This window comes from Melanostigma gelatinosum, assembly GCF_949748355.1.
Source record: "Melanostigma gelatinosum genome assembly, chromosome: 6".
Taxonomy (NCBI): Eukaryota; Metazoa; Chordata; class Actinopteri; order Perciformes; family Zoarcidae; genus Melanostigma; species Melanostigma gelatinosum.
In genome coordinates this window covers 1,481,941-1,493,548 of record NC_136639.1, presented here as the reverse complement: position 1 = coordinate 1,493,548, position 11,608 = coordinate 1,481,941, and the positions used below count along the sequence as shown (strand labels likewise).

Sequence of the window (11,608 nt, the reverse complement as noted above, 5' to 3'; positions counted from 1 at the left end):
GCGATCCTTCACTCAGCAGACCGCTGTTCGTTCCCCGTGTGAAGCGAGAAGTTTGTGGTGATTCATTTGTAACTTGTGTATCTAATTAACACCACTTCTGTCATTATTTTAACCCAAAATAACGACCTTTTCTTAAACCTAAGTAGTTCCCTGTGAAGACGGAACTTTATTTTGAAAAGATTGTATGCATGTTTGTATGCATCTTAAAGGAACAGTGTGTAACAGTTAGAAATATGAATTGTTGTGTTTTTGTTACCTCAGGATGAGTCGTTTATATCGACATACAGAGCAGACGCCATGTTTCTACAGTAGCCCAGAACGGACAAACCCAACACTGAATCTAAAGAGGGGCGTCGGCCACCGTGGTTCTCCTAAACGCCTGCTAACCAGGAGACGTTTCAGTTGGTTCAATCTGCCACCTCACCACTAGATGCCGCCAGATCCTCCACACTGCACCTTCAAAACACTCAATGCTTTGTAATACGTTTCTTTTTTCATGTTGTGTATTCCGTTGTTTAGTGTAGGAAATTTGAGTGTAGAACTGTGTGTTTAGAATAAAATAGAAAAAAAAGCTATCATAAAAGTGTTTAATAATTCATAATTAAGAACTATATAAGTATAAATATAAGTATTGTGAAATTGTTAGAACAGGCTCCGTTTCTTTCCCTCCAGATGAGAAATGAGACGAAGCTGTTAAGAGACGAGCGTCACGTGTTCAGACACACCTGCAGCTCTGTGAAACACACCTCGACATGTTCTCAACCTTCACTTGCATCATTTTGAACTGACGGCGCGACACAAAGCTCAGCAGGTGAGTAAACCTAAATAAATCTAAAGCAAAATGATCGAATTACTGTAAATCATGAAGTCGACGGTGAGTGAAGCTGCAGTAGTTTAGTGGCCGCGTGAGTCTAAACGTTAACACAGAGTAGACCTACGTCTGTCAGAAGACAAAGATCTGAGAGACCCGCAGATGTCTAACATCAAACCTTCTGAGAAACAGGAAGAGAAGTCACACATTATTAAAATATAAAAATATATTTTAAATACAATAATGAAATGATTGATGTTGGTGATCTGGGCAGATCCAGTCCATCACTGTCGAGTCTTTGATTGATTGATTGCCCGGCTGAGGGGAGGGTTCTATTGTTATGATTGATTATTTCCAATGTCTTAGTTGTGAAGTGTCCGTTTATATTCTTTACCTTTACCAGTGCACACAAACTTATTATAACAATATGTGCACACATACTTAATATACTTGATATATTGTTCTGATCTGTGCGACAGTTTGCCTTAACCGCTCTATGATCCTCAACATCTGAAGAGAATAACTACTTACATCTGCTGTACATTACTTTAAACGAGTGTGAAATGTTCTTCCACGCCTGCCTGTGATCTGTTTCATCCTGATTCACTCTCTCACTCTCTCACTCTCTCACATGTGAGCTGAATGTTTCAGATGGGAGTGTTTTTTACGATACCGGTTTACTGGCTTTGCTTCCACTCCCATGTTAAGCATTGACCTCACGGTCACATGACCTCGCACTGTCCACAAATGATTGAGGTTAAATGATTGAGGTTTGACATTGTCCTCAAATAGTTGGATACGCATGAGTATAAAGAAACCATAAGTCATGTGGGAACAGGTGTTCAAATGTGGGGGTGGGGAGGTGGGGGGGTTGTATGTTCAAAGTTAGTCCAAGGTATCAGATGTGAAGGTGCCTCCTTGATTTTTCTATCTATTCCATCATCCACTGATTCCTGGACCATGACTTCTGACCCTGGTTCCGAATTGTTTTTACCTCAAAATCTTTTGATATGAAATTGTTTTGAGGTGGCAAACAGACAGAAGCATTACAGCACTGAGAGCCCCCTTCTTAAGGGTATCACCAATCAACCACCGGATTTTGGACAGACTGAGGTGCTGAATGAGTGTTTATGTCCTATTTGTGTCCCACTCCCAAATACTGACTCAATATTCTTGCTGTACTATAGAATCTGCTTTCAGGATTTTGCTGTTGGGGAAAAGTGAAGACCCAAAGACAACACTCGGCGACTTCATCCTTGGAAACCAAGACTTTGATTTCCAGAAACATACTCCAACCAAACACTGTGTGGCCATCTGTGGAGAGTGGAAAGGAAGTCCTCTAACAGTAGTGAAAACACCTGATATCTTCAGTCTGACTGAGGAAAAAGTGAGACAAGCGATCAGAAGCTGTGTGACTCTTTGTGCTCCTGGACCAAATGTCCTGCTGCTCGTAGTGGAGCCTTCTGATTTAACAAACAACAGACAAATACTAAAGTCCATCCTGAGTTTGTTTGATCAAAATGCCTTTAAATACTCAATTGTCATCACCACACATGAAGTCAGCTCCTTAAAGACTATGGAGGAAGACACTACAGCATGTTTAAAAATGACCGCAGACAGTTAATGGAAAAGATCGAGAACATTGTGCATGAAAACAAAGGAACCTTCCTCACCTTCACATCTGTAAACCTGGTTCTGTGTGGGAGGACAGGAGCAGGGAAGACTTCAGCAGCCAAGGCCATGTTACGTCAGACAGAGCTTCATCCAGTCTCCAACTCATCAGAGTGTGTTAAACATCAGGGAGAGGTGTGTGGACGTCGGGTTTCTCTGGTGGAGCTGCCTGCCTTGTATGGAGAACCTCAGGAGGCAGTGATGGAGGAATCACTCAGGTGCATCTCCCTCTGTGGTCCTGAGGGCGTCCATGTCTTCTTCCTGGTCCTACCTGTGGGTCCCCTCACTGATGAAGACAAGGGAGAGTTACAGACCATCCAGAAGACATTCAGCTCTCCAGTCAATGACTTCACCATCATTCTGTTCACTGTGGAGTCAGATCCTGAAGCTCCAGCTGTTGTTAACTTTGTGAAAGAAAACAAGGAGATCCAGGATCTCTGTCAGAGCTGTGGAGGAAGATATGTTGTTCTCAACATCAAGGACCAGCAGCAGATCCCAGAGCTGTTGGATTCTGTGGAAAAGATGAGAGTTGAAGGATCCAGATGCTTCACAATGGAGATGTTCACCAAGGCTCAGATGGAGAAGGTTTCACGACTTGAAGCTGAACTGAGGGATGTGAAACAGAAGACGGAGGTGGGAGGTGATGATGAACATCAGGGTAAAGAGTGTCTCAGGATGGTGCTGATCGGGAAGACTGGCAATGGGAAGAGTTCTACAGGAAACACCATTTTGGGCAAAAAGGTCTTCAAACCCAGAATCACCCTGAAGCCAACGACCAAGTCTTGTCAGAAAGCAACAGGAGAGATCGATGGACGGCCTGTCGTCGTGGTCAACACCCCCGGCTTGTTTGACCCGACTCTGTCTGATGAAGAAATTCAACAAGAGTTTCAGAAATGCGTCAGCATGTTGTCTCCTGGACCTCATGTGTTCTTACTGGTGCTGCAGATCGGGAAGTTTACACAAGAGGAGAAAGACTCCGTGGAACTGATCAAGAAATATTTTGGTGAGAAGTCTGAAGATTTCATCATCATTATATTCACCAGAGGAGATGACCTGGAAGATGATCAGTCATTTGAGAGTTATATCGAAGATTGTGATGACTTTGTCAAAGAACTCCTGAAGGACTGTGGAGGGAGATACCAGGTCTTCAACAACAAAGATCACACAAACCGCACTCAAGTCAGAGATCTGCTGAACAAGATCGAGACCATGGTGAAGGAAGGCGGCTGCTACACCGAGATGTTTGACAACACAGAAGGATACACAAAAATACAAGTGGAGAGGATTTTAAAAGAGAAGGAAGAAGAGATGAAAAGAAGGGATGAGGACCTCCAGGGAAAACATGAGGAAGATTTAAAATCACTAAAAAGCAAATTCAAAGAAGACGAGAGAAAACTGAAAGCAAAACAGCTCGAGGACGTCACCAAGGAGCGTGAGGAAAGAAGGAAAGAAAGGGAAGAAGAGAAAAGAAGGAAAGAACGGGAGGAAGAGGAAAGAAGGAAAGAACGGGAGGAAGAGGAAAGGAGACGGAAAAAACAAGAGGAAACTCAGCGACAGGAAGTGAGAAGAAAACTGGAAGCTTCAGAGAAAATAGTTCAGTCAGAAAGAGAGCAAAAGGAAAATGCTGTAAAGAAACTGGAGCTGTTGAGAAAAGAGGGGAAGAGAGATCGAGACGCTTGGGATAAAGAAAGAAAAGACACCTGGGAACGAATACACCAGGAGGACAAACTGAGTCTGGAGGAGGCGAAGAAGAGCTTCATGAAGTTCCAAGAAGAGTACCATCACAAGAGAAGAAGATGGTATCTTGCTTTTGGTGGGCTCTTGTTTCTATTTCTGTTGAGTCACATCTTTCTGAGGTAGACGTTCACACTACAGACAGCACAAAGACAAAGAACACACAAGAGAGATTCACAACTTGCTAGGCTGATAGAAGAAGCAGGTTTATATTTATGGACTTTACAGATGGATGTCTTCATCTTCAGTTTGCACTCATGGCTGGAAGTGATTCAATGAACAGCAATTTTAAATTCCACGGCTGGATTTTAAAATCAGTCCGGATACAGACCCATTCAATAGAGATGGTCTCTTGTCTAATTACATTTTGAAGCTTAAGAGTTGGGATGCACCGATACGATCGGTATCGACCGATATTCATCTATTCACAGGAGTTAAATATCATGTGGGGCGGATGGTAAAGCTCGGAAATGTCGCTCACGCTTATGAGCGCGCCTTCCGCACGTCTATTGACAACAATGGATTTGAAGGCGCAAAAAACGCGACATGTGAACGGCTCTTCATACTGTCTCCAAGAAAGGTCAAGAACTTTGTTATGGTCAACGAACAATGAAACAGTAAAACTGTGGCTCACAAAATGTCTTCCTGTCCGTGGCCCACACCGGGGATCAGCCGGACAGCGGAGGCAGCGAGGAGCAAGTTAACCGCAGAGAGCGTCTCTTGGACGGATGAAAACGTAGAAATTGCGAAAATGGTTCGCCAAATATATTTGTGCAGCCGTTAATATCGCTGGTCAGTTCACCTAAGTTATGTGTGGAAACACTGCTTATGGTTTTAATCGCTTATACATATTTAATTGCATGTAATTTGTTGCACAAAAAGATCTGTGTTGGGCTGTGTACAGAAACATACTTCTCATTGAGTCGGTGGTAAAGCTGTAAAGGGCTTTTGAAGTCGTTCTTTTGTTTTGTTTTTTGAGAGAAGTTTTGTTGGCGGTTGTTTCATTCATTGATATGATTGAATTTGTGCTCATTAAAAGTCATCAGGTGGTTTTTTGGATGAAGATGTCTCTGTTTCGCTGGCAAAAAGTGGAATAAATAACAGCAAAAACAAAGACGGGTTTCGGTGTCGGCCCAGAATTTCACTTTCAGAGCATCCGTACTTAAGAGCAGCGTTAAGAAAACTACTTTATAATGTAATCAATTACTCGTTACTTAACAATTTAAAGGTTGTACATTTTACTTTACTAATTACTCAACATCATAAATACTTACTTTACACGTTACATTACTTTCCGTTACTCAGCTCCGCTCCATTAATGCCTCCACAAGACTTATTATTTGAATCCTGTGATGACTTTGTCAATCAACTGATAAATGACGTGAAAGGAGATACCAGGTCTTTATTAACAGGAGGATCAATACTTTAATATTACAACAGACAGAGGAGATCATCAGAAATGATTGTAAATAGAAAGAGGAGAGCAAGAACAGACAGAAGCATTGAAGAATGGCATGGAGCAGATATACAGAGAGGTCTGCTGAATGAATGTAATGTAGAGCAGATGAAAAGGCAATTCTGTGACTCAATGCTGCAGCACATTGAAAAATATTTCATTTTGACCAACAATCAATATTTCCATGTTTGTGTGTGCATTTCTTTTATTTTTAAGCGTGTTAGACTCCACCATGATTCTAATGTTTTATATTTTTTAAGTACTATCTTGTTAAGTACATTTACCTTTTTAAATAAATATGTATGGGTTACACAGTTCTATTCAATAAACCCTCTAAAATGAATTCATTTTTTGTGTTTTTTTATGAATGGATACTGTATCACAGGAAAGGTTTGAATGTTCTCACGTCTGTCCTAATATAATGTTGAGTTATTGTCACGTGGTGCTCTGTGCATGAAAGCCTGTTTCTACTTACATTTATTAAAAATGAACGACATCAACTGAGGTTTGATGAGCACACAGGAACACCTTCAACTATCAGGCATTCCAACTCATTAATAGTATTAACACAAAATAAATCCCACCAGGTTTATGTGCCTATGAGCAATAAACTTACATTTCCAATAAACAAATCATAAATCCACGTGATGTAAAAGTACTTCACTGCTCAGACTGAATGACTGTGAGCCGGTTCTACTGGCAGCAAAGCACCTTTTAATTGTTTCAGGCGGCATTATTCAGCATCTGATGACTGATTAAGATGAAATGTGTAAATGTGAAGCACTTATTTGAGATATTCCATGTTTTTGTAATGTCCATGTTTAAGCATTCAATGACGACTCATAGCTTCACTCCAGAGATCTGACGATGCGCTCCTATAGGCCGGCTGGCATCAGCTGTTTGCAGAATGCCCCTCAGTCATTGGTTCATTCACTGCTCTGAGCCCAGTAACGTCCAATCATATGCATGCAGGAGTATGACGCGGCATGTCTTCATGACGTCAGGACTCTGATGGGTCCAGCAGAGCGAGACTCTCTGAACCCTGTGGGTAGAAACTGTGAAGCGATCTCGTCATGTTTTCAGTCTCAAGCTCCATTCTTTTGGAAGATTTTCTGAACAGAAGTTGAAATTGTTGAAATGTTTTCCTCGGTAGGTTTAGTCAAACTTCATTCAAACATGTCCTTTGTCTGAACTTTGTTCTATTGTTCATTGTTCAGACATTAAACACACAAGTCTTTGGTGGACACATTTATCCATTTCATGAGATTAATCAGATGAACGCAACAACTTTCCGGCCTATTTGCAACAAAAAACTGTACAATTGAAAAAGAGATTCCAATCAGGACTCCTGTGAGCTCCAGAGTGAGGCTTCACCTGTCAGACGAGTTGAAAGTGATTCCGATGAACAACAAGGTCTGCTGTCGGCTGTGATGCATCATGGAACACCATGGAGACGACATGTTGACTGTATTAACGGCCAACAGCAACACTGCATCTGGAGACGTGTTCACTTTGTTGTACATTGTTTGAGTTGCGTGTTTACCTTTATTGTGAAGAGCACGAAACAGGAAGTGCTTTTACTGTGAAGCGCGAGAAGTAGCATGGCGCGTGCCTGCGACACCAATGAGGATCAGGAAGCTCTGAGTCGGTGCAGGAGCGCGCGGTGGTTCCTGGAGCAGTTGTAATGCTGCAGCTTCACACAGGAAACGTGTTCTCTGCAAACCAGACGAGTCTTGGTCGTCAATGAGAAGCTGCACTTCACAACAAGCGTCAAGGCCTCGTCATTTATTGGTCACTTATACTTCTTCTATCTTATTGTGTGTGTGGGGGGGGGGGGGGGGGTCAACCTGTAAAACATTTTGAAGTTCAACAGTCAAGTGTAATTCAAGTGTAACTTGATTGATAAGAATGTGGGATCGGCATATAAAAGCATTGTGCTTCTGCCTTTTCAGTGATATTGTACACTGGATGGGAAACATGCTTTATTTATTGTATTGTGTGTGATGGCTGAATATAACAATATATACATATGTTCTTATAAAAACAGTGAGCAGATCTTAGCTGCAGGGTTGTGGGTCTTATTTCAGGGGTCATGACAGCAACAGAATGTCTAAAGGAATCTGTGTGTTACGTTCTAGGGATGAGGGCGGGAACAGTAATCATATACACGGGGAAAGGGATCATGGGCAACGGAGGAATCGACCAAAAGGATTTATTTACTAAAATGACCCGAACACCAACACGCACACAGCTGGGATGGCCCTCGGTCACCACCCTGGCACTGGTCAGCGATGGAGAACAGCCGTGTTCACTCACACGCTGCAGCTGGAAGATGTCAGGGAACAGAGGAGAGGTAGAACGGGTTTCATCCCGATCAGCAAAACTTTATTGACTCAACAGGTCTTTGACCTGTTATATCTAATACACCTACAGTCTGTAACTTTACACCATTATAACTGTGGCTCAGTGGCGAAAGCTTCAAGCTTTCATCTTGAAATCCACTGCTTTATGATTGATAAGGTGCTCGATGCTGGACATAAAAAAAGGATTTTATTTGAATTGCATTCAGTGTTTGGTTTTCCTTTTGACTGCTGAAAGGTGGCCGAACAAATTCATATGAGATTACATTATACATTACATCCTCTGATTGACGGACAGCCCTGCTCTCCACTTAGCCACCGTCACCAGATACAGTACAACTGTTACACCTGTAGGATGAAGGACTGATGCATTGTGGGGTGGAATTGTCTTCTTTCCTTTAGTGAAGGAAGGTCCAGTGCTTCCTATGCTAAAGGAGCTAATAAAGGAAGGTCCAGTGTTTCCTATGCTAAAGGAGCTAATAAAGGAAGGTCCAGTGTTTCCTATGCTAAAGGAGCTAATAAAGGAAGGTCCAGTGTTTCCTATGCTAAAGGAGCTAATAAAGGAGGGTCCAGTGCTTCCTATGCTAAAGGAGCTAATAAAGGAAGGTCCAGTGTTTCCTATGCTAAAGGAGCTAATAAAGGAAGGTCCAGTGTTTCCTATGCTAAAGGAGCTAATAAAGGAAGGTCCAGTGCTTCCTATGCTAAAGGAGCTAATAAAGGAAGGTCCAGTGTTTCCTATGCTAAAGGAGCTAATAAAGGAAGGTCCAGTGTTTCCTATGCTAAAGGAGCTAATAAAGGAAGGTCCAGTGTTTCCTATGCTAAAGGAGCTAATAAAGGAAGGTCCAGTGCTTCCTATGCTAAAGGAGCTAATAAAGGAAGGTCCAGTGTTTCCTATGCTAAAGGAGCTAATAAAGGAAGGTCCAGTGTTTCCTATGCTAAAGGAGCTAATAAAGGAAGGTCCAGTGTTTCCTATGCTAAAGGAGCTAATAAAGGAAGGTCCAGTGCTTCCTATGCTAAAGGAGCTAATAAAGGAAGGTCCAGTGTTTCCTATGCTAAAGGAGCTAATAAAGGAAGGTCCAGTGTTTCCTATGCTAAAGGAGCTAATAAAGGAAGGTCCAGTGCTTCCTATGCTAAAGGAGCTAATAAAGGAAGGTCCAGTGTTTCCTATGCTAAAGGAGCTAATAAAGGAAGGTCCAGTGTTTCCTATGCTAAAGGAGCTAATAAAGGAAGCATTGAAGCACCTTTCCTGAGCATTTAGAGGATTCAGACAGCTCTTATCATGGAGGACACTTGGATACTTCAGGTCATGTGACTCAGTGAGGAACCTTCAGGAACAGAAAGGAGTATTGGACCTCAGCCCTTGTGTTGTTCCTTCTTTCACCTCCTTGATGAGCACCAGCTGTGTGCAGGTGTAGAAACAGCTGGAGCTCCACGAGGCTCTGAAATGTGTTCCTCCACGTTGATAATGTCTCCATGTCCAGCAGGTGGAGCTGAAGCATCAACCACCCATGAGCTCTGCTCCACTTCTCTGTCTCATGTTTCATTTCTTTATTATTCTGCTCGAGTCATCATCAACATCACAAACTGATGACGAGCACGGACTCAAAGACTTTATCAGGAAATATGAGAATCTGTTCATGAATATGAGAATATTTCCACCACTGTGATGAAACCACATCCTGTGAGTCATAATGAGAGAGTTTAATGAACAAATGAGCTTCTTCATGAATAAAATAACGTCTCAGATCATAATCATAATGAACATGTGTCACTGTTTAACACACTGCATGAAATAAACTGCATATCTGTAGAAACTTCTCTGATATTAAGTTAAAGTTTGATGTGCAGTCAAAAGCTAAAACAACACTTCTTCATATTTTCATGTATTTTATTTTGCAGATATCAGAAGAGGTTGTCATGGTGATCATTTTGGATGATGATGAAGATGTTTTTAATATCTCTGGAGTAAAAATGAATGAAACGTCTGAAACACATTCACAGATGATACAGATCATGTTACATATGAATCAAATGTGTCAGTTCAGCTGCTCATCAGAGGAATGAAATGAGAATCATGTAGAACGATGGAGTTTAAAAACAGGAAATGAAAAGTCTTTAAAAGTCTTTGTGACGTCATTTGAAGGAGTCACGCCTTTTCTTCACTCCCAACTCTTAACTTTCACTTTCGTTTCCCTGATGGCGCAGCAGAAAGTCCCGCTGGTGAGTAAACGACGAAAACACATTCACAGAAATGTAGAATAATAAATGAAGAGAATCGATGATTTAAGACTCAGATGATGAAGAGAATCGATGATTTAAGACTCAGATGATGAAGAGAATCGATGATTTAAGACTCAGATGATGAAGAGAATCGATGATTTAAGACTCAGATGATGAAGAGAATCGATGATTTAAGACTCAGGTTTGTCAAACAGTCTCGAGGACGCTGCGTGTTTCCTGAGTTCATCTTGAACTGAGCAGTCAGAGGACGTCGGTTCAGCTCCAGTTTAAACTGGAACTTCTCTCGAGTTGTTTCTGTGCGGCTCAAGTTGAACTCTTCATTCTCTGTTCTCTGGCAAGTTGTCTTCATTATCGGAGGTGAAGCCGCCATTTTAGATCACTTCCTCATGTTTCATGGACGAAGGTGTGTGTGTGTGTGTGTGTGTGTTAGTGTGTGTGGGTATATAGGGTTGCACGGTGTATCGATACTAAAAAGGTACCGCGGTACCTGTACGTTAATAACGATATGATTTTGCATGTTTTTAGTGTCGATACTTTATAGAAATAGCGCGATCAGAGCGCACTCGCTGCTCCGCTCCGTCATGCTGGCTGCAAGGGGCGGGGCTTCCCAGCGCTCACAGCAACAGGCAGCGCGCACTCACAGAGAGTGATGCAGGGGAGACATGCACAAGCTTTTACCGACCGTCCTCGGCTTCTTGGAAAACAAGATGCCAGAAGTATCATGTGGAGGTACTTTGGCGATATTGCAGACAGTGAAGGAAAGCCCACTGACCGACAGAGACCCGTCTGTGAAACGTGTTTCACAGCCACAGACAAAGTGAGGCAACACGTCTAACACGGCAAAGCACCTTTCAGACAGACACCCGAACCTTTAAAGAGTTCAAAGAACGACGGGTGAACATGAACACCCCCGAGCTCACCAGAGACAGCTAACACGAGCAGCCTGAGCCTCGTCTGACAACACGCCGATATGATCATGAGGTCACAGTGCACACACACACACGTGCACTAAATGGCTCCATGCTGGTGGAGCCTGAGGGTGGAGCTTCAGCTAATTATTTTATTTTTAGTTTAGGAAAATTAATTATTCCATGAATTAGGATAAAATATGAAGTGAAAACATCAAACTCACGATGCAATGAATGAAGCATTGTTTCCCCCCCACTCCCACAGACAGTCAGACAGATGGCAGCAGAGTCAGCAGCAATCATGGCACCTTGTAGTTTATTAATATCTTGCTGTAGGCTAATACTAATATTAATGCCATTTGTTCAGTGTTCAAAAAGCTGGGCAGGAACAAGCTGGTAAGAAAGGGAACCGTACAGATGTTTTATT

At 42.2% G+C, this 11,608-nt stretch overlaps 2 protein-coding genes across 2 annotated transcripts in view; both read left to right on the top strand.

Moving 5' to 3' along the window:
* Positions 1-2,434: 2,434 nt before the first annotated feature.
* On the top strand, positions 2,435-10,923 carry LOC306778971 (GTPase IMAP family member 8-like; the record flags this gene model as incomplete). The annotated part of the gene is made up of 2 exons (XM_079270710.1): positions 2,435-3,914; positions 10,799-10,923. The coding sequence occupies 2 exons, from the start codon at positions 2,435-2,437 to the stop codon at positions 10,921-10,923; spliced, it is 1,605 nt and encodes a 534-aa protein (XP_079126836.1).
* The window catches only part of LOC306778504 (uncharacterized protein), a 22,863-nt gene continuing 21,488 nt past the window's right edge, over positions 10,234-11,608 (top strand). The window contains exon 1 of the mRNA XM_079270011.1: positions 10,234-10,252. The gene's annotated coding sequence lies outside the window, so the exon portion shown is untranslated. The remainder of the gene's footprint in view (positions 10,253-11,608) is intronic.